Source organism: Acromyrmex echinatior, chromosome 12 (assembly GCF_024713525.1).
Source record: "Acromyrmex echinatior isolate Ae372 chromosome 12, ASM2471352v2, whole genome shotgun sequence".
Taxonomy (NCBI): Eukaryota; Metazoa; Arthropoda; class Insecta; order Hymenoptera; family Formicidae; genus Acromyrmex; species Acromyrmex echinatior.
This window is the reverse complement of record NC_141863.1, coordinates 9,484,629-9,508,740: the sequence shown is the minus strand read 5'-3', so window position 1 is coordinate 9,508,740 and position 24,112 is coordinate 9,484,629. Positions and strand designations below refer to the sequence as shown.

At 35.0% G+C, this 24,112-nt stretch overlaps 1 protein-coding gene and 2 long non-coding RNA genes across 6 annotated transcripts in view; 1 reads left to right on the top strand and 2 right to left on the bottom strand.

Annotated features, from left to right (window-relative positions):
• The window catches only part of LOC105144392 (uncharacterized), a 41,844-nt gene that overhangs the window by 12,059 nt on the left and 5,673 nt on the right, over positions 1-24,112 (bottom strand). Inside the window, exons 3-5 of one of the 4 annotated variants that reach the window (XR_015546893.1) lie at positions 11,477-11,518; positions 10,137-11,341; positions 9,973-10,077 (exon numbers count right to left, since the gene is read on the bottom strand). The exons of 2 other annotated variants lie outside the window; for them this stretch is intronic. This is a non-coding gene — a long non-coding RNA (uncharacterized LOC105144392). Of the gene's footprint in view, positions 1-9,972; positions 10,078-10,136; positions 11,342-11,476; positions 11,519-24,112 lie in introns of those variants that run through there. One more of the 4 variants, XR_015546891.1, reaches the window with a different exon arrangement.
• LOC147907824 (uncharacterized) lies at positions 17,259-19,617 on the top strand. The gene is made up of 2 exons (XM_087411789.1): positions 17,259-17,671; positions 17,756-19,617. Exons 1-2 carry the CDS (start codon positions 17,424-17,426, stop codon positions 18,339-18,341), a joined length of 834 nt encoding a protein of 277 aa, XP_087267915.1. The 5' UTR covers positions 17,259-17,423; the 3' UTR covers positions 18,342-19,617.
• On the bottom strand, positions 22,129-24,111 carry LOC147907823 (uncharacterized). The gene is made up of 2 exons (XR_015546894.1): positions 23,484-24,111; positions 22,129-22,818 (listed from the first exon to the last, which is right to left on the bottom strand). It is a non-coding gene; the product is annotated as an uncharacterized LOC147907823 (long non-coding RNA).

Genomic DNA, 24,112 nt, shown 5'->3' with positions numbered 1-24,112 from the left:
TATTTATTGTGTTATGACACATACAGTTCAAAATAATAATGTGGTGTAGATTTGATTTTACAGCAACATCACACAAATTATGATGACTATTGAGAATTTATTATAATATTAACGTGACATTTTTGAAGTATAGCAATAAATTATCATATGTAAATAATTCAAACTTTCTATTATTAAGTTGCTACTTTTACGAATGATAGCGAATGATATAAAGTATTTTCACAATATGTTACAAGGATACGTCAAGTTATAGTCGAGTACATAAACATTCGTTTTATAATAAATTCAAGATTAATAGAAATCAAATCTTTTCAAATCGAATTGATAAACATTTCCATCAAAATAGTATATTTTCTATCTGTAATTTGCAAAGCATGAAAGAAAGAGAGAGAGAGAGAGAGAGAGAGAGAGAGGTTTCTAAATTTAATATGTTTACTAATTTGCATCCCTTAATTTGAAACTTTCTTTCTAGGATAGATGAAAGCATCCTTATTACATACTGAATTAAAGAATTCAGTATATAATAAGGAGCAATTTTAAAGAATGCACCGTTATACATCGTTTGCATACGATGATTATAGATAACAATCGGATCATCGTGATGGAGACCAGTTCTATTGTGTGGTAGGTTTTTCCGTTTTAATAATTAAAGCATGAATGGGTTAAGAAGAATATTGAGTTTGTAAGACAAAATTAAGAGATATAATTTTCTATATAACTGTCTAAAAAGGTTGTTTATAACAATTTTGATTAATAGCATGATCAGTTCAATCTCTGAAAGATGTTTAGAATAAAACTCATTTTTCAAGAAAAATTTCATTCTTTAAGATAGAATACTGGGACGTTCTTATTCAAGACCACCAACTTAATTTTTACTTTTTAGAGAGAAAATTTACTTCAAATTATTCAGAGAGTTTAAACTCGTTTTTTTATTTAACAATATACTTTTTCCTGAAAATTCAATGTTACATATACAAAGAATAATCAAGCTTTTTTTGGAAAATTTTGTAATACCCTAGAGGAAAATTTTCATACGCATTTGATAATTAAAATTGTCATGTCAATAGAAATTTAGTTGTCCATATGAGCTGTTACATGACAAATCAAATGGTTACTTTTCACTATGGTGGAAAAGATGGGCAATCAGATGGCGCAAAGTCTTTTAGAACAGAAGAAGACTTGCGAGAAAAATAACAATCATTGTGAATTGAACTTGTCAGCGCAAAATACTGAGTGTAAGAGCAAGACACGGTTACAGAACAGATCGCTTTATAGATTTTCTACTTCTAAAAATCTTATACTAAAAATATATATACTATATATTGTATATAAAGTTATATACATATATATATATATACAACGACTCATGAAACTGATCGACCTGTGCTTTAGAAATTTTATTTTAAAAATATGTGAATTAAAATATCTATAGTAAATTAAGATCATATTTATTTGGTTATGTATTATTAATATTAAAAAGTCATTTTTGTCTATGTTTTCTTTGAATCAGTTAGTTATATTATGTATTATATTTGTTTCTATCCTATGAATCATTGTATGTAATTTTATAATATATTTATACATGTTCTCTTATGCCAGTTAATACATGATCAAATTTACATTTAAAAAAAGGAAGAGTAAAACAAGAAAGAGAATTATAAGAAGACATAAATCGAGGATAAGACACATAACTTTATGTTTAATGTTATTTGCTAACTTCTAATAACTTCAGTTTTTCTTTACTGCCCCATAATTATAACGCAAATATATCTACTGTAAAGACGGATTAGGATTAAATATGTTATTTTTTTCGATCATTCTTGTCAGCGTATGACAAAATAAAATATGATAAATACTCATCTCTCTTATGTATATATATTATATATATATTCAGGCGTAGAAAGAGAAAGCGAAGATGCTGATCGCATAAAATGCAAGTAACGCGGACCTATTATAGTGCTAAAGTTCCTCGTTAACTTTTATTTTCAAATATATCTTGAAAACTAACGTGGTTATAATATTAAAACATATAAAAAATAAGAGCATAAACAACCACAGCACAAGTTATAGTTTGTGATATTTAATTATTATCACATTAATTAAAACATTAAACGTTTCAGCCACAATCTGGCCATCTTCAGTAATACAATAATATTCTTAAAACGCAGAGTTACATCTAGTTGACATTAAATTCAACATTCAGGAGTTGTAATTAAATAATCATGTTCTTTTCTATGTGAAGATGCTTCATAACAATAATGTTACAACGCCAGTTGTCATATCAAGAAAAGTGTAGAACAAGAATTTCCAGATTCTAATTTAAATAAAATTGTATATATTAATATCTTCTAGTCGGAATATAAAGAAATAGAATCATTACCTGTTTTACAGCTAAAATGTACCTTTTTCACGATACCATACTTGGGCAAAGTTTCTGAAAAATTCAAAAAACTTTCACATGTTTATGGTTTTAATATAGCTTATAAACCTATGAATAAAATGAATACATTTATTAAGACAGGAAAGGATTCTTTGCCTAAGGATGACCAATGCGGAGTAATTTATAAAATTGTTTAAACTGTGAATCGTCTTATGTTGGCCAAACTAAAAGGAAATTAAAAACTCGGATTAAAGAACATAAGGTCGATATAAAAAAACCTTCTTCCGAAATTTCAGTGGTTTCATGTCACCGTTAGAATGAGATGCATGAATTAGATTGGGATAATATAAGAATTTTAGATATAGAACAATCGTGAATGAAAAGAAGAATTTCGGAAATGATACATATAAAAAAACAAACAAGTGGTATCAATAAACAAAGTGACATGGAAGATTTGCCTGATGTTTATTTTCCTCTTCTAAAGAAGGATCTCTCTTTCCTTTAATAAATAATTCTAGAACTTTCTAAACTGTTGACTCAGATATATGTATAAATAGTGGTAAAATACATGATAGGACAAATAACAACACATAATGTCACGACAAAATTCTAATTGTGCAAAAGAAGTACTTGAGATTCACCGTTTAGTTTTTTTGCTGTAAAACAGGTAATGATTCTATTTCTTTATATTCCGACTAGAAGATATTAATATATACAATTTTATTTAAATTAGAATCTGGAAATTCTTGTTCTACACTTTTCTTGATATGACAACTGGCGTTGTAACATTATTGTATGAAGCATCTTCACATAGAAAAGAACATGATTATTTAATTACAACTCCCGACTGTTGAATTTAATTTCAACTAGATGTAACTCTGCGTTTTAAGAATATTATTGAATTACTGAAGATGGCCAGATTGTGGCCGAAACGTTTAATGTTTTAATTAATGTAATAATAATTAAATATCACAAACTATAACTTGTGCTGTGGTTTTTTATGTTCTTATTTTTTATATGTTTTATTTTCAAATTTTAAATATCACACTGGCTCTATATACACTGACCCTTTGAGGTGGTGTAGCAAAATTCTACTTTGTGCATAAAACTTATACTGCAGCCACAGAAACACGATACACCGAATGAGTTCGCCTACTGCTAGCTACAGAAATACGGTTTATACTGTCTGTACTAATGCAGCTAAAGATAAACGTTACAAGTGTGCTCGTTTCCTAATGGAAATAAAAATCGGAGCGTAAATCGAATGGAATAATAGAAGCGTAACAAATCTTCTAGGAGAAATTGAAACAACGAAACATAAAAGAGGCATTTACAATTTTTTTACATTCCGTTGTTTTAATTTTTTTCGCATCCTAGAAATTTCGTTTATGCTTCTATTACTCTCTCATTATATTCGATTTACAATCCAATTTTTATTTTTACCAATGTTCTGAAGACAAATTTCATACGGTTCTGCGCAAAATAAATTTTAAATGCGGCCATTTAAACATTTACACCGCGGTAATTTTGAAGTACCTTTAAAGGTCCAACCTACTTGGACCTTCCACCATCCACACTGATTTTTAACGGCGACCTTCTTTTTTATTTTAACACCCAGTTTCAAAATAAAACGTATTATATTACAGTTTTATTAATATGGCAAATTATAGCTAAGAGATACGGTACGTTTAATTTTGTGTTTGCTGGATTTGAATATTTTCATGTTTACATACAATTTATTATTTTTCATGTAATGTATTTTAATATCGAATTATACACAAAAAGAAATATAATGTACAAAGAATAATATAAAATGTAATACAACATAAAATAGAATTAAATCCTTTTATATAAAACATAAAATACATAAATTGCTTATACATGTTTATAACATTTTTAGAAAAGATATCTTATAAAATACAAATAATAACATAAAATTAGTATATGATTCAAGAAAATCTGAATTCTGACTCAACAATAAGAATCATTACATTTTCATTTAGTAAATGTTTTAATAATACATTGTTTATTATTGAACAAATGTTTTAATTCCATATCTTCTAATATAGAAATAAAAATTGCTAAATTTTAAGATATTTGAAACCAAACGTTCAAATAAGTTACTTTAATGAAATTTGTCTTAAAGTACGTGTCTGCAAAAATGGAATTACGAAGTAACGTCTTTTTTATTGTCATAACTATGTTTGGCAAAAACAGGCAGACTATAACATTATAAGTAACAAATACGTTTTTGGTGCAGAACATTTTTCGCAATTTAAGCACTTTACAATAAAAAGAGAATACTTGGTAGAGTTATTAGCTGAAAGTTAAACCCGTGTCAACCAGTTCCAAAACTTTGGTTTCCTCTAATATAACGGTAATATTATTTTATATCTTTAGGGAAAGATTGCCGATACCGCTATACCATTTTGTTTTTAGACAATATTTCTTTAATTAAACAAAAGATGAACTTTAAATACATAAATACGAACTAAAAAGTATTTTTTTTCAGATAATATAAACAGTTTTTATAATATTATTTGTAATTTTGTAATAATCAATTTTTTCGTAAGATAAGCAAAAATAAGTGTTCGATAAAATAACCTCCAAAACTGACACAGTAGGCAGTAATATAATATATGTCACATATTCTATTTCCTATTTATTTTTTTTTTACAGAAATTATCTATATAAAATACCTATATGTAAATGTATATAAGATTTCCCAGAATCTTTTCACTTTGATATAAAACATTTTTGCTAAATTATATGCGTAATTACTTTACGCTGTTATACTAGATGTAAATATATAACGATAGTTTCTTATATGCTATATGTACCATGCTCCGATATAGTTATTTGGCATTATAAAGCAACATTACGAAAATTAAGTTAACTTATGGTATGTTTAACACCAGACATGTGTGCCGGTTTACATTGCACCCTGATTTTATATTTATTAAATCGTATTATAAAAAATTAAGAGAGAAAAAATAATATAAATAAAACTAATTTAGGAAATTACAAGCATTTAAAACGATGTAATATTATTAATAATACAGTCACTGTTATTTAAATTACGCAATTTACAGAAGAAAATCATAAGAATTTTATTTTCGCATTCATAGAATTCGTTTTTAGCTGATTTTGTATTATAAAAACAAGTTAAAAATATACGAATTATGCGTTTACAATTTTCTAATTAACTAAATAGTTAATAGATGTGATCATGTTTTAGTTGGTGATATTAAATAAAGTGCAGTAGTTAATTTCTAAGAAATAAGAAGGTGTCACTTTAGAAAACCTATAAGAGTATCGGCGACTTTTCTTTATATTTATATTATTCGCTTCATCTTTCATTAATTTATAAAAAGAGAAAAAACATAATTCTATTATATCTCGTAATAAGTTCATTATATCTTCGTAATAAGTTCATTATATCTTTATATATTAGTTTCTTTTATATTCTTTTACAATCCATTCATGTATAGATATAGGATGGTTCCTATGATATCTTGCGCGTGTTTATTAATAATATATCTGAATTTTTACAGTGAATTAAAAAAAAGAAAGAGAAGGCAAAACAATTAGCCGAAATCAAATTTTTTATTCGCAGCATATTTAGTTTAAATCTTTTACTTTACGAAAATAAATATATTTATATTAGTGTATACATGTAAGTACATAAAATTGTGTGCATATATATACATATAAATATAAATATATTTTATATATATATATATTGAGAAAAAAGTAAAAAATAATAGTAAAATTAACATCACGTTTACATTAATAAATTATATTATCATTATAAGAATAATTGTATTTACCTTTACAAAGAGCTTTATAATTTCACATATCTTCAATACATCAAATATTTTATTAAAGTTGTCAGCTTCAATTTAAGTCGCCATGTGTCGTTAGAAGCCATAAATAAAAAGCATCCATTAAGCACGTTTGTACTTAGTATAAAGTCCAAATGTTATTAGATGTATAATTTTGCTTTCGCCGTTTTCCTATAGATGGCTTTAGCGGTAAGTGGTGGTCGAAATAAATAGATCATAGAATAAACTTGGGCATTTGTTAACATAACCCCATAGAAACATTAGTCGATTTGTGTTTGCATCATAAAGTTATTCTCGATTGAAAATGTCAGTTTACGAGCCAAATTCTCGTCATTTGCGGGAGGTTTTAATTTTCTGCTTCAATATGAAGAAATCTGCGACTGAAGCTCATCGAATGCTCTCAAATACTTATGATGACGCCACTATTAGTGAAAGAACGTGTCGTGAGTGGTTTCAACGCTTCAAGAACGGTGATTTTGACGTCGAAGACCGGCAGTGGAAGAGAGATTTTCGAAGATACAGAATGGAGGCATTACTTGATCAAGACTCGTGTCAAAATCAAGAAGAATTGGCACGATCATTGGGAGTGACTCAACAAGCCATTTCAAAACGCTTCAAAGTCATGATTCAGAAGCAAAGAAATTGGGTGCCGTACGAGTTGAAGCTGAGAGATGTTGAACGGCGTTTGTTTGCTTGTGAAGAGCTACTTGAAAGGCAAAAACGGAAGGGATTTCTGCATCGCATTGTGACTGGGGACGAAAAATGGGTTCATTACGATAATCCTAAGCGCAGAAAATCATGGGGAGTTCCCGGTCACGTCGACGCCCAAACCGAATATTCAACTCCAAGGTCATGCTCTGTATTTGGTGGGACCAGCTCGGCGTAGTGTATTATGAGCTGTTAAAACCGACTGAAACAATCACAGGCGATCAGTATCGAACGCAATTGATGCGTTTGAGCCGAGCATTGAAAGACAAACGGCCGCAATACAACGAGAGACACGATAAAGTGATTTTGCGGCATGACAATGCTCGACCCCATGTTGCGAAAGTGGTCAAGACATACTTGGAAACGTTGAAATGGGAAGTCCTACCCCACCTGCCGTATTCTCCAAACGTTGCTCCCTCTGACTATCACTTGTTTCGATCAATGGCACACGGTCTGGCTGACCAGCACTTATGGTCTTATGAAGAAGTAAAAAATTGAATCGATTCGTGGATCGCCTCAAAAGACCAGTTTTTTCGACACGGGATTCGTACGCTGTCCGAAAGATGGGAAAAAGTGGCCATCGGTGGACTTCGAATCATAAATGTATAACCAGTTTTTTACAATAAAGCCTCGAATTTCGGAAAAAAAAACGACGGAATCAAAGTTATACACCTAATACAATCATTCATCTGATAATAACAGAGTAAAAACATTAAATGCGGATCAGGCACTAGTTTGGAATCACACATATTTAAATAATTATAGTATTTTTTATATATCAAATAATGCATATCACAAGATTCTTTAGCATTTGTTTTGTCTTTTTAAAGTGTCAATTTTTTTTTATTTATTAGCAATAGCGCTGCACATTTTACTAATATCTGCACGATTTATTAACTAATAAAACGTAAGACATAAACTAGGATATGTAAAAAATTCGTAGAAAGTAATATCATAAGAATTGCCTTATGGCTTTTACAAGAGTAAGTAGCAATAGATTTAATAAAAAAAGTTGATATCATGTTTAGATGAAATTAAATCCCAAAAAGATAAAACATTTGGTAAATTAATTCGCAATAAATACATGGAGTCTAATTGTAAATAATTGTCATTACGTAATTTAATCATCATTAAAACGTATAAAACAATACCAAAATGAAATAAAATTCATAAGATAATCTTTATAAAAATATAAAATATGAAATATGAATTATTCTTTCAAGAGTGATCCATATCCTCAATCTACGTATCTATAAATAAAAATTCCGTGAAAAGAAAGGCAATCTAATCTAGATTATCTGTGTGTCCAATAGTCTGTTGTCCAACATTTGTTGATTAAACAGCATTTACATACGTTATCTCCCAGTGTACATATCTTACAGTGTAGTTCCACAAAATTCCTAAAGGAACTGAGAAAACTATTTCTGAAAATCTTTTAAAAAATATTAAAACGTGTTTGTGCCTCGGGCAGCAAGAACTAATTCAATTAAAATACTAGCTGACGACTCGGAAACTATGGCAGAAATGCTAGAAAGAGCGCTGGCGTCATTATTGATCATTGGATCATTTTGCAATTTGTACATGATAGAATATCCTTGTGGACAACCTAGGATATATCTTCCTTACCTATATGCTTTGGCCAAATGCTCTCTTACATATTTCATATACTATCCAATATACGTCATAAATTTGCAAATTAAAGTAACGCTAAACAACGGAGAGAAATTGTTCATAGACACGAACAATTTCTATCCGTTAGCATTATATTAATTGCTTCAGTCGTTTTAAGGTACAAATTTTAAAATGTACTCCTGGTCTCAATATAATAATACTTGATCTTTTAGTATTACTTTTTTTTGTTTAATAATATTTTTAATTGAGAGCATTAAAGGAGTCTTAAATTCACAATTACAAGCAAATACAAAATGATAAAACGTTTTTATAAAAGGCTTTCAATATCGTTAAACATGACCTTTTTAATTAAAGCTATGCAATCTCTCTCATTCGGTTCTCTCGCTAATATGCTCGTTTCTTACAAATCGCACACAGCAAATAAGTCCTCAAATATAATTTTTTTTCTTTTTTTTCTTCTCGTGCCGTTTCTTCTGGAGTAGACCTTACCTCAGGATTCCATTCACGGAATTTTACTTTTTAATATTTTTAAGTAGGAATACTAGGCGAGTTCTAACCCATCGGGCTAGAGGAGAGCGCGGGGCGCGGGGGGTACTCGTCGGCGCGGGAGATGTTCGTAACGCAGGGAAGGAGGGAGAAAGGTCTCGGCGCTATTCATGCCTAAATAAGGACCCCGGTCCTTATTTATTGCCGCCTCTCTGTCTCCAGAAATGCAATAAAGATGCATACACTTACCGCATCTGTTACTATCATCACCTACTACCATCTGTTTTTTTCTTATGTTTCATCTTTTCCGCCGCCGCCGCATTGTCACTCTCGTTATATCTTCATGCATGTAAACATATTTTATTATACGTTTTAAAAAGAGAACGCTTAATACGATCGTGACAGTACCGTCGAGTGTGAAGGATGGGAAGTAAAAGAAAATACGTACGTAATAATGCGAACAAAAAATGTTTATTCATATCTTATTACACTGGTTTTTCGTACTTATTAAAAACTAAAGCTAATAGTTCGCAATCGACGAGCTGATGTCCATTGAAGATGTCGCTATCACATATAATGTTCTCAGATGCGATGTTGGAGAATCGCGTATACTTGATATCTACCATATCGACGAGTCGAGCTAATCGTTCGAGCGTTACATCGATACACCCGTTAAAGTCAAACATACGGCGTAGCGTCATTTCGGTCATCATAATGCGTACGGATGAAGAATCTAGACGTACGACCGTAGCATAGTTCAGCATGAAAACACTGACGGTTAGCGGTCCAACGCTTATAAAATTATCCTTGTATTCGTTTCGAAACAGCTTGTAAATATTTCCTCGCTGCTCGTAGAGGCTCTTCCACGTTTCGAGAGATAGCGATAGTTCGTGTCCGCGATGATCTCCAAGGACGATCTCCACGTAACTTGGTGGACCAACGTTGATTCCAATTTCCAAAAATTTGTAGCCCGTATTCGTCAGATCGTAACGTCTGCTCAGTAAACGCACCGCACGATGCTCCGTACTGTGTACATACATAATGTTAAAAAACGTTTCTTTTGTGTATAGAATGTTGAAACTTACATGTTATATTCCTTCTTCACATCGTACGATGCACTGCTCTCTTTAGCGTACATTTTTTTCAACCGTTCGTACAAGCGGGTATCGTAAGACTGATTGCATCCGTGTAAATGGTAATACTGGAAGCGAGAGAAGGCAGATCCTCCCCCTCTTTCCAAGAATTTCGAACACGTTACGACACGTTTATACATACGTACATACATACATACAAACATACATACATACATACATACGTACATACGTTTATACATACGTACATACATACGTACATACATACATGCATACATACGTTTATACATACGTACATACATGCGTACATACGTTTATACATACGTACATACATACGTTTATACATACGTACATACGTTTATACATACGTACATACGTTTATACATACGTACATACGTTTATACATACGTACATACATATGTACATACGTTTATACATTACAAGGGAAAAGAAATACATAATAAATACGTTAACGTATTTTTATTTAAAAAATTCTTTTGCAACCACCAGTTATATATTTTCAATACATTTTGTAACGCGCAATTCTTAACATGTTGCCCACATCGTATAATATTAGTAACATCTAGATTAGATAAAGATTCTATGCTTGGACTGCGTCCAAGGTCTCGATGTACATGCGTTCTCGCTCATCGTCCAGAAGCAAGTTCTGCAGCCACGTTCGTTTCTCGCGTCCCTTGACATACACGACAGCATCATCTTCAAATACAGCCATCGTAATTAGACGTTTCGCCTCGTTGTACGGGATCGTCCCGTCCTCCCATTGCAATCTATGGTGATAAGCAATCAACCAGGAAGCGCAAGACCTGTCGGATCTTGTCAAAAATTTCCTGTTGTTGACGAGAAAACGCCCTTCAACTTGCTTTTACACGTTTGGAAATATGAGTCTTTATTTACACAGGATTCACATTTAGATTTTGTACTTACTGAATCGATCGTGTATAAATACGATTTTTTCCACATGGTTTGTAACCTTTGTCGAAAATTTTATTGCCGTGGTCTGGCGAGGATCTATGTTTTTCTTATGTTTCCAATATCGTTGGGAAAATTTTCTAATGCGTTTCTTGAATATTGTCACGTTCGCCGATCAATGACCGTTAAAGCTCTCGAGTTCTATGTTTACTTTGTATTAACGACTGTTTTGTCGAAATTTTCACGAAACGAAGAAATCTTGGAATCCACTGGACGTAACGAAATATATATATATTAGGTGTTTTACAAGTGATGGGAAGTACTTTCATTAATGTATTTTTTAATGCTCATGTGAAATAAATAACATTCTTTCATTAAAAAACGCTACGAATTAATTCCAACACCTAATATATAGGTCATAAGTGCTCGACATCACAGTTGGTGTCCTGGAAGACGAACAAATCGGTCGCTTCAGTTATTGACGATAAGCATAAATACGAGGTCTGTTCAAAAAGTATCGCGAATTTTGAATTTCCGCGGGTTACGTATATTCGATTTTCGATTTTTTTGTGGCGTTATGTTGGTACTCATGTCTCTCACTTATGCCGACAAGTTCGGCCATTTTGAATGTTCAGTTAATTTTTGACAGCTGCTTTGCTTGCACGTGTTTTGGCTCGTCTTCGATTTTTGCCTATTCTAAAAAATGGATCAAAGAATCTGTATCAAATTTTGTGTGAAAAACAAAATTAAGTGCGCGGACGCATTCCGAATGTTGATTGTGGCATATGGTGAAGCTACCTTGGACCGAAGCAACGTTTATCGGTAGTACAAAATGTTCTCAGAGGGCCGAGAAGATGTGAACGACGAAGAGCGTGCCGGACGCCCGAGCACGTCAACAACAGACGAAAACATTGATGAAGTGAAGAAAATAGTATTGGCCAATTGTCGAATCACCGTTAGAGAAGTTGCTGAGGACCTAAACATATCGATTGGCTTATGCCATTCGATTTTTACCAATGATTTGGGCATGAGACGGGTCGCCGCGAAATTCGTACCAATTCAATTTCGACCAAAAACAGCATCGCATTAACATTGCTAAGGAGCTGTTGGACTCTGTCCGCGACGACCCAAATGTGCTCCAGAGGATCGTAACTGGTGATGAATCATGGGTTTATGATTATGACGTGGGAACTAAAGCTCAATCATCCCAATGGAAGCTGCCGCACGAGCCAAGACCGAAAAAAGCGCGCCAAGTTCGGTCGAATGTGAAGATGTTTCGCTTACAGTTTTCTTCGATTGTAAGGGCGTGGTGCATCATGAGTTCTTGCCACAGAGTAGAACGGTCAATAAGGAATATTACCTGCAAGTTATGCGCAATTTGCGCGAAGCAATCCGCCAGAAACGCCCGGATTTGTGGAATAACAAAAATTGGCTTTTGCATCATGATAACGCCCCTGCTCACACATCGTTACCTTTTGCGCGAATTTTTGGCCAAAAACAACACACTAATGATGCCGCAGCCACCGTATTCCCCAGATCTGGCCCCCTGTGACTTTTTCTTGTTCCCGAAACTGAAGAGGCCCATGAAAGGACGACGCTACGCTACGATTGAGGAGATAAAGACGGCATCGAAGGAGGAGCTGAACAAGATCACAAAAAATGATTTTTTGAAGTGCTTCGAGGATTGGAAAAAACGTTGGCACAAGTGTATAATATCTGATGGGGATTACTTTGAAGGGGACAAAATAGATATTCATGAATAAATAAATAATTTTTGAAAAAACACAAAATTCGCGATAGTTTTTGTGCGAGAGCGCACCGCGCGGAAAGATTCGAGTGAGAAAACGGCACAAGGTTGATATGATGCACGACAGTAAAGAGAACTCCGTTTCTTTGTAATTTAACAAAAGAATTTTCTTTAATATGATTAGTTACAGAGTCAAAAAATATAATTAATTAAATACAGGGTGGGCCATCTATTGGTACGTTTTTGAATTTCGTCGTATGGCAACACCGAACGAGCTACAGACCCGAAATTTTGACAGTTTATTAGTCATACCGTCCGCGGCACGAAACAACATGTTTTCTCTTGAAGAGCGTTTTGAAATTTTAAAAACTTATTTTCAAAGTCAGTGCTGTGTCGCCGAAACTGTACGAATTTTGAAAAGAAATATGGGTCGTGATAGAGCACCCACCGAAGGAGCTATACGCAAATTGGTGAGGAAAGTTCGTGAGAAAGGGATGTTAGTGGATGACATTATATTACGACTGTTTTGAGTGAAATTGGCGCCGAGGTAGTCCAAAATGTCATTAATAATTGGGGTGACCGAATGGCATACTGTAAGGCCAGTAGAGGGAGCCACATGAACGAAATCGTTTTTCATTCTTGACGCGGATACTTTTAGCTTCACAACAAAAAAAAAATTAATAAAAAATATCAATGTATGCTCATTTGATCGCATTTTTAAAAACGTACCAATAGATGGCCCACCCTGTATTAGATTAACAGAATATTGAATGCGGTCACCTTTACCAAATGATATTTTGGAATTGCGATAATGGAAAATCTCGGCGATTTTCTCGGCACTTCTCGAAAGATTCGTTTTATAGCGGTTTTCACTAAGCGGTTAGCACGGCGATTTTACGAAGCGATATAGTAGCGAGATTATGACTCTAAGAACTCTAAGAACTTTTAGACTCTAAGAACTAAGGACTCTAAGAACTTTTTAGAAGTAAGAAGGAGGACGGCGAGATCGAAGCATTTATTGCTTTCGGCCTGAGCTTTCTTTTTTGGGAAAAATCCAATAAAAATTTGCCACAATCGTAATTATTACGTGGCATTAGGTGTACAAAATTGATTGGCGCTTTGGATTCTTTTCTAACGACGTTCAACGTAACAGCGTTCGCGTGCGCGAATTGAATTGTTCTAGAACTTTCGATTGTCCGTTGCCGGTAACGACAACTTGTTTGCGTGTAACGAATTGTTTTAAAAAGAACAACGAAAAATCGCTTGCTTTTCTTTCGAATTACCGATCTCAAACATTTTTGAACAGACCTCGTATGGCTAACCATCGTGCGAACATAACCAACGTAGTCGAATATATTCGAAACGTGGATCCGGAACAGTTCGCGAATATCAGAGACGAAGTGTTCGAAGTGCTCGAAGAAGTGAATTTCGAAAAAATAATGGATCAAGAAATCGATTCCGACGAAGAAATATTATCAGACGACGCGGGCTATGCTAGCGATTTGAGCGAGTGTACAGATTACGTAGAAAGATTTGTGCTATCATCAGAAATCCATGCACTGAACGCACTAAACACTGTATAATCCATTGTTATTATACGACGGGTGATGCTTTAAGTATATGTGCAGAATGCATGATCCGTTTGACTGATACTGATATCGCAGGATTATACCTCGTAAGGAAACACGATATCGATTATATTGACGCGCTAAGCTGTCAGTCTTGCACGAATTGCAAATTGCCAACATACATTATATTTCCATGCAATAAGTGCCCACACTGCACACTTTGAAAAACTATTGCGAATAGTGAGCGAAAATATTGTGAGCGAAACACTACATTGGGAAATATGTGGGAAGATTATAATGTAGACGATGTTCTATATGTTCTCGGTAATCTACAAAAAAGAGACACAGGTGCGCGAATATCGCCGGTGCAATTTCTACGCGATCGCGAATTAGATATACGTGGTGAGAAACATGGAATAGTTATTAGAGAGTTTCTGACTGGTCTTTACTCGCGCGACAAAAAATGTATCCACGGTTACGAGACAAATGTTACGAGGACGATGAAAAGAGACATTGGCGGAATAGAAATGTTCAAGTAATAAAGGACGATTATTATTGGGCGAAGAAAATCGCAGATGAGAGCCAAGGTTGGTGCATATGCATTAAGATTCCCGCGAGTAATGAAAAGTGCGTTGAACTGCTGATTATCGATAATATATGGATGGAATTTCGTGATCGCGATCTTGCGCTAAAACTATTTGTCGATAGATGCGACGATCAATGTTTTGAATGTGAACAGTGCACTTTCGCAAACAAATATAATGAAAAAGTGTTAAAACGTTATGACATTTTAGATATGTCACGGTGCTGCAACGTGTGTGAACGAGTCACGTGCAAGTGCTCCGTGGAAGAGTGATCTAAAGCTGTAAAAAAAAAAGACATGGAAAATCACGAGCAAGTGGAACGTGAATTGTTGAAACAGTGCGACCAGGTCGCTACTCTGGTGGAGTGTTTCGCGTGGCTGCAACGATGCGACGAGTGCATCGAGCGGCTCGAAGAACTTTGTGCCAAGCGTCCGCGTCTCGCCGTTGGACACAGACAATCCGCGGTGGCGAGGATCGCGTGACTCGCGGATGCAAAATTGCAATTGGAGCGACGTTTCGTGCACGTTGATGGCGAGTACGCGAGTCGCGACGAAAGATCTCTCGTCTGGCGAGAGATCGACGCCGCGTTTGAAGGCCGTATATCGACAGGTGCTGTGATAAACTCTAATCACATTGAGCCGCGACGGTTTTTGGAAGACGCGAAGGAAATAGTGTTCGAGCGTGTGCGAGACGCAGTAGAAAGACACGGTAGCGCAAAAGTGAATACTGCGTTCAATGGCGAGTTTGCGACGAAGGATAAACGCGCCAATAAGAGCATAATTACAAAGAACAGCGAGATACAGGGTGGGCCATCTATTGGTACGTTTTTAAAAATGCGATCAAATGAGCATACATTGATATTTTTTATTAATTTTTTTTTTGTTGTGAAGCTAAAAGTATCCGCGTCAAGAATGAAAAACGATTTCGTTCATGTGGCTCCCTCTACTGGCCTTACAGTACCATTCGGTCACCCCAATTATTAATGACATTTTGGACTACCTCGGCGCCAATTTCACTCAAAACAGTCGTAATATTGTTTTTCAAAGCTGGAATTGTCTCTGGATTATCCGCATAACATCGGTCTTTAACGGCACCCCACAGGAAAAAGTCCAGCGGTGTCAAATCGCAGCTACGCGCAGGCCAATTGACATCTCCTGAACGGCTGATTATGCGGTTGTTGAACTTGGTGCGCAGAAGGTCGATGGTAAGTCGGCTTGTATGGCATGTGGCGCCATCTTGTTGAAACCAAAGGTCGTCCACATTCATAGTGTCGATTTGAGGCCATAAAAAGTTGGTCAACATGGCTCTGTAGCGTTCGCCATTGACGGTAACGGCGTTTCCAGCATCATTTTCGAAGAAAAATGGGCCAATTATGCCACCACTCCAAAATCCACACCAAACTGTGACTCTTGGAGGATGCATTGGTCTCTCTACGATTGTGTGTGGCTGTTCCGAGCCCCAAATCCGGCAATTTTGCTTGTTCACATATCCGCCGAGATGGAAATGAGCTTCGTCCGAAAAGATGATTTTTCGACCAAAATCGACGTCATTATTGAGCTGGTCTATAGCCCACACAGCAAACTGATATCGAAGCGGATGGTCATTTGCTTTCAACTCCTGAGTCATCTGGATCTTGTAGGCGAATAATCCGAGGTCTTTGTGCAGTATTCTCCTCAGGCTGGTGCGACTAATGCTCAGTTGCTGCGATCGGCGTCGAGTTGAAGTCGTCGGATTCTGTCTCACACTTTGGGCCACAGCCTCAATATTCTCGGGTGTGCGCACTGTCCGAGCTCTGGGACCACTTCTGTCATCCACTAACATCCCTTTCTCACGAACTTTCCTCACCAATTTGCGTATAGCTCCTTCGGTGGGTGCTCTATCACGACCCATATTTCTTTTCAAAATTCGTACAGTTTCGGCGACACAGCACTGACTTTGAAAATAAGTTTTTAAAATTTCAAAACGCTCTTCAAGAGAAAACATGTTGTTTCGTGCCGCGGACGGTATGACTAATAAACTGTCAAAATTTCGGGTCTGTAGCTCGTTCGGTGTTGCCATACGACGAAATTCAAAAACGTACCAATAGATGGCCCACCCTGTATATCGCTGCACCGATATGCACGAGCACCGATGGTACGAGCGACACGTCGTCGAGCCTATTCTAGCATCGCTCGAAGAATTCCAAGAACGCGACAGCGGGTGGACATTGTCGCGAATCCTCAATTTGATAGTGAATGTGAATAAGCATAATCCAATGCATGCGGGATGTCACATCGAAGTGCCATGAGAAATAGTGACGAAACGGGCGGTGATCAGTGTTTATTCGGCAGACAATGCATGTTTCGCGTGGTCGGTGCTCGCCGCTCTGTACCCTGCAGAAAGACATGTAAATCGGGAATCGTCATATCCGCATTATACAACAGTACTAAATCTCGCAAACATTGAGTTTCCAATGACTTTAAAGGATATTTATAAATTCGAACGGTTGAACGCGGTGTCGATCAACGTGTATGGCATCGAGAATAAACAGGTCCTTCCTCTGCGACTCACCAATGAAAAGAAGGAGAAACACGTCAATATGCTGTACGTGCAAGATCCACTCAACGATGGTATTGGACATTTTGCGTGGATAAAAAACCTATCCCGTCTCGTGAGTTCGCAGATTAGTGGAAAAAAGAACAAGAAATTTTTCTGCGATCGGTAAATATACATGAAAAATTATTATAATTTTCCGTCTCACTAATAAAATAATGGTAATAGTTATAATTTTTTTCTTTTTTTCAGATGCATGCACTACTTCAATACCAACGAAAAATTGCAGTCGCACGTAATGGACTGCGAGAAGATGAACGACTTCGCTATCAAACTGCCGAGCATGGACGACAAGTGGCTCGAATTTGAGAACCACTGCAATAAGCAGAGCGCCCCATTCATCGTCTACGCTGATTTGGAGTGCGTTCTACGGAAGATGGAACTTGAAAGGGAAAATGCATCGTCGTCATCGTACACGCATCAACAGCATGAGGTATTTAGTATAGGATACTACGTGCGATGTTCGTACAACGACGCGTTATCATTGTATCAGTTCCGTCGCGATGAAGATTGCATAGCGTGGTTCGCGCGACAACTCAACGATTTGGCGCATCGAGTTAAAAATATAGTATCCGCCAACGTACCCGTGGAAACGTTGTCGAAAGAACAATTGGAGGCGTACCGTAGCGCGACGCGTTGTCATAATTGCGAGAAACCGTTCGTTGTCTTGTTATTGACCAACATTTTTGAAAATTTCTGCGAAAGTTGTCGCAAGTTACGGTCTTTCTACGTAATTTGTACACTCGCTCAAATCGCTAGCATAGCCCGCGTCGTCTGATAATATTTCTTCGTCGGAATCGATTTCTTGATCCATTATTTCTTCGAAATTCACTTCTTCGAGCACTTCGAACACTTCGTCTCTGATATTCGCGAACTGTTCCGGATTCACGTTTCGAATATATTCGACTACGTTGGTTATGTTCGCACGATGGTTAGCCATACAAGGTCTGTTCAAAAATGTTTGAGATCGGTAATTCGAAAGAAAAGCAAGCGATTTTTCGTTCTTTGTTCTTTTTAAAACAATTCGTTACACGCAAACAAGTTGTCGTTACCGGCAACGGACAATCGAAAGTTCTAGAACGATTCAATTCGCGCACTCGAGCGCCGCGCTCCGACGAATACGTCACGCGCTGTCACCAATCCCACGCACGGATTTTCTGTCGCGCATGGCTGTTACGTTGAACGTCGTTAGAAAAGAATCCAAAGCGCCAATCAATTTTGTACACCTAATGCCATGTAATAATTATGATTGTGGCAAATTTTTATTGGATTTTTCCCAAAAAAGAAAGCTCAGGCCGAAAGCAATAAATGCTTCGATCTCGCCGTCCTCCTTCTTACTTCTAAAAAGTTCTTAGAGTCCTTAGTTCTTAGAGTCTAAAAGTTCTTAGAGTTCTTAGAGTCATAATCTCGCTACTATATCGCTTCGTAAAATCGCCGTACTAACCGCTTAGTGAAAAACCGCTATAAAACGAATCTTTCGAGAAGTGCCGAGAAAATCGCCGAGATTTTCCATTACCGCAATTCCAAAATATCATTTGGTAAAGGTGACCGCATTCAATATTCTGTTAATCTAATATTTAATTAATTATATTTTTTGACTCTGTAACTGATCATATTAAAGAAAATTCTTTTGTTAAATTACAAAGAAACGGAGTTCTCTTTACTGTCGTGCATCATATCAACTCTCTGGAAGAACCTCTACGAGCAGCGAGGAAATATTTACAAGCTGTTTCGAAACGAATACAAGGATAATTTTATAAGCGTTGGACCGCTAACCGTCAGTGTTTTCATGCTGAACTATGCTACGGTCGTACGTCTCGATTCTTCATCCGTACGCATTATGATGACCGAAATGACGCCGTATGTTTGACTTTAACGGGTGTATCGATGTAACGTTCGAACGATTAGCTCGACTCGTCGATACGATAGATATCAAGTATACGTGATTCTCCAACATCGCATCTGAGAACATTATATGTGATAGCGACATCTTCAATGGACATCAGCTCGTCGATTGCGAACTATTAGCTTTAGTTTTTAATAAGTACGAAAAACCAGTGTAATAAGATATGAATAAACATTTTTTGTTCGCATTATTACGTACGTATTTTCTTTTACTTCCCATCCTTCACACTCGACGGTACTGTCACGACCGTATTAAGCGTTCTCTTTTTAAAACGTATAATAAAATATGTTTACATGCATGAAGATATAACGAGAGTGACAATGCGGCGGCGGCGGAAAAGATGAAACGTAAGAAAAAAACAGATGGTAGTAGGTAATGATAGTAACAGATGCGGTAAGTGTATGCATCTTTATTGCATTTTTGGAGACAGAGAGGCGGCAATAAATAAGGACCGGGGTCCTTATTTAGGCATGAATAGCGCCGAGACCTTTCTCCCTCCTTCCCTGCGTTACGAACATTCCCCGCGCGTACGAGTACTCCCCGCGTCCCGCGCTCCCCTCTAGCCCCATGGATTAGAACCCGCCTTGCTTTACTACTATTGTGTTATTCTTTTATATATTTTAAAGTACTTGTACACACATTCTGACGCCACAAAGGATAAGCTAGAAAAAGTTTTAACAATTGTTTTTTATTTTATATTCAAAAGCGAATTTTGGAAAGTTATTTCATGCCATTAATACGTATTTTATTATTATACTATCATACTTTTATTATTATACTATCAATTTTACTATCGACTATATATACTCACACGTAAAAAAAACCTGGTCACTAAGTTTTTTCACAAATTTTTAATATTTTCAAATAGCAACAACTCAGTGAAAAATCGTTATATCGAGATTTTTAAAAAAGTATTTTAAAACTTGAAATTTCTACTTTTTGGATCGGTACTTCAAAAAACGGTACTATTAATATTTCATAAAGTTACACAAACATAAATAAAGATGCATAAACGCTCAAAATTTTTTATGACCTTTGCGAAATTCCATGGCGCCAATTACGCACAAATGAAGTTTACAGCTTTCGAAAGAGTGAATTTTTACCTTTAATTTGTTTTTTTATAGATCTCTGTATAATCTTTTTCACCGAGTTGTGGTGTTCAGGCATTGAAATCCCCCAACACTGATTTATCTCGGTCGGCTTCCGGTGCCCGAAGACCCTCGTCATACTTAATGTCCGCAAGATTTGGGGAGGGGGGGAAGTAGCAGCTAACCACCACTGTCCTTTCTCCCCAGTCCACGGAGACAAAATCCCTGTCTCTATGGAATATCATGCACGGAATCTTTGCCCACTATCTCGATTATCGAGAGGAGCCCGCACAGACCAGCACTCCAAATCGATATTCGGTCCCCCCCTGCGCTAAATACCTAAGGCGGCCCCGAACTCGGGGACAGGGTGAGTTCCTTCATTACGACAAGGTCACACTGCGCTGTGGGTTATTAAATTGTAATTAAATAATTTAACTCCGCAAAATGTATTAAATTTGATAATAAATTTTGACTCAAATTTAATTTATTATTTACAAAGTACATACATTAATACAATGAACATTTTACTTTGGAATTAATAAATGGGTTGATTTTGACACGTATTGAATTTAAAAATAACAAAATGTCAGTAAATGTAAGGAATTCTCTTTGATATCTGCGACAAAGTATAATAGATGTTTTAAAATAATGTTTAAATGTACTCATCTATTTGATAAAATTTATGCAAGTGTCCGAACTCAAGAATGATAGTATATATTTAACGCTTATTAAATTATTTATTTCAATTAGGTTTTGCAGTTTATATTGCAAATAAAACAGACAAAGGTAAAATTTGGCTTGGGACATTTCTGCTTTGGATATAGTTTTATCTGCTGGGTATATGTCCTATTTTAAATAAAAATATAAAAGTATATAATAAACGTATATACACACATATATGTGTGTGTGTGTGTGTGTGTGTGTGTGTGTGTGTGTGTGTGTGTGTGTGTGTGTGTGTGTAGAGAGGGACAGTAACTCTATCCTCTCAGAATATTTCCGCTATTTTTAAATATGTAATAATATATTTATTAAAGTTGCATTACATTCCATTTTAAGAAATGGAGGTGATCTTGAAATCTTCGAAGCGCCTGCATCCATAGATAGTAATATATCCGTTAGTAATATATTATATCCTCTTGATGCTACACAACTTCAATAAATATATCATTTCATATCTCTAAAAACAGCGAAAACATTCTAAATGAATAGAGTTACTACTCCACCTTATATACATACATAATAGAATAAATACATACATATAAAATAAAACATATTCTAGATTTTCTTGACAATTAATTCTTTTGAATTTAACCTTTTCGCTCCTAACGCCGGCATCCACGACGCGATCCGTATAGAACGCTGGCTATTCGCGAACAAATTATTTTATAATGTCCCTTATAATAAAAGTTACGCCAAATCATTTTGTACAGCAATATACAGCCAAACGTAACCAATTTTGTCAAATAATATATATTTAAACACAATTAGTAGTAATATATTGATATCTACCATATAATGCCACTGGCATAAAGGAGGTAATTAAGAAATGGTTTATGAAGAAATTATAATCATTTTGATTTGCGAATAGTTCTTTTTTTTAAAAAAACGTGTCAAAGTGGCGTTGCTCAGGCGTAAAACGTAATTTTAAATGTCCAAGACTATTTATGTATATACTTTTGGTGTGGAGTCCCGATCAATGGTGATACTCCGGTGAACCGTTTTCTGAGCGAAAGGATTAACAAACCTATTTTCATTAAGTATAATGATAGTGTACTTTCTTTCAGATGTATTCTACAATTTTGTCCGTTACAATATTTCTTAGAACGGAAGTATGTAACAGACCTTCTATTCTCGCAGTAATGCATGAAAAATTTTGTTTAATTATGGTTTGATATGAACAAGACGCTCGCGCGTATATAATTAAATACATTTTATTTAAATCAAAATCTCCTCATAAATCAGAAAGAATTTTGTTGTTATGACAAAATTCAAAATTTTACAACTAGATCTATATTATAAGTATTATATTATTTATTACATTATAAAAATTTGTTTAATATTTTTCAGTTTGATTTTAAAACTATTAATGAGATTCTTAAAACTATTAATGAGACTATGTATATATCTACTGATAATTAATTAAATATTTATGATTACAATTAATTATTTTAATTTCAGCGCACTCTACTAATGCAATTATTGTGTCAGTCGACACAAATCGGTCAAATAGATTGTATTGTTTTATGTCGTCGTGTTGTTTCCTGTAATGAATTGAAACAAAATAGTATGTATCATGACTGAAAAAACGTTTCCTCTTTCCGTTATCAATATAATTTTGAGAAAAATGTATAGAAATTTGAAAGTTATAACAATAACATTAATTTGAATTTCTCTGTATTGCCTACATATTACTTTGTAAGTACCTCATAGATTATATGGGTGCATGATACGCTCAAATTATCCATTATTTATCTTATTTACATTTTGACGAACAACACAGAAAAATAATACATTATGCATGAAACGAAATGCCCCAATAATTAACAAAAAGCCATATTGATCAATAAGAAATAATATTCTGCGGGTAAGTTAACAAAAAAATTTATCCAATTAACGACTAATTCTAGTATATTTAATAAGATATAATTATAAATGCTGTTCAAAATACAATAAAAATGATATTATTATTATACATAGTAACATAGTCAAAAAATTAAAAATGCGGGATTATATGAAAGCGTTGAAAATATTGTATATATATATATGGTAAAACAAATTGTATCAAACCAATCATTACTGTAATATCGATAAACGGAATGAAATATTAACAATAAATAAATTGTATTTACTTTTAATTAATAACTTGCAATTATAAAATTCATTAAAATTTATAATATATAATAAAATTTAACTAATTTACCTTTACCTTGTAATACGCTGGTTAGCATCCAATACAAAGAAGAATAATCTTTATAATGGAAAGCGAACTTAATACTGATGCCACGTGAAAATTCATAAGATCTGTCCGCAAAGAAAAGTTAAACTATCCATAAAATTCCAATAGTTTGTTTATAGGAAGATGTGAATTCCAAATCTTCTAGACTGCTTATTATAATAGTGATTATTTGGCAGGACATTATTTGTTAATTACAGTTATCATTTTTATCACATCTTTAATATAATACAATATTAAAATTCGCGTATAAGAAAATATATTTTAATATATACGGGTGTCATGAATATACGGCCCCACTCGTCCCGAGTAGGTAGAGTGGACTAAATTGAGTAGAAAAATCCTCTATCATTTTGTAATGCTCGCAATAATTAACGAGATATTAACGTTTAAAGGTAACCGAATATGCACGTCCGCTCGACTTACTATTATCAAAGATACGGCCCACCGAGCGCACGGCGCGCGGGTCGCGAGAAACAGGAATGGCCTAGCAGGCGCACCCTTTGAGCTTAGATGCTCGCGACGGTAAGCCCCGCTCCTCGCGGCCCGCGCGCTCGGTGGGCTGTACTTTCGGCAATAATAGGTCGAGAGGACGTGCACAT

Excerpts from the sequence above, each read along its gene's own strand:
- LOC147907824 (XM_087411789.1), top strand. The coding sequence starts at position 17,424 with ATGACTTTAAAGGATATTTATAAATTCGAACGGTTGAACGCGGTGTCG. Across the intron at positions 17,672-17,755 it reads AAGAAATTTTTCTGCGATCG|ATGCATGCACTACTTCAATA; the intron begins GTAAATATACAT and ends TCTTTTTTTCAG.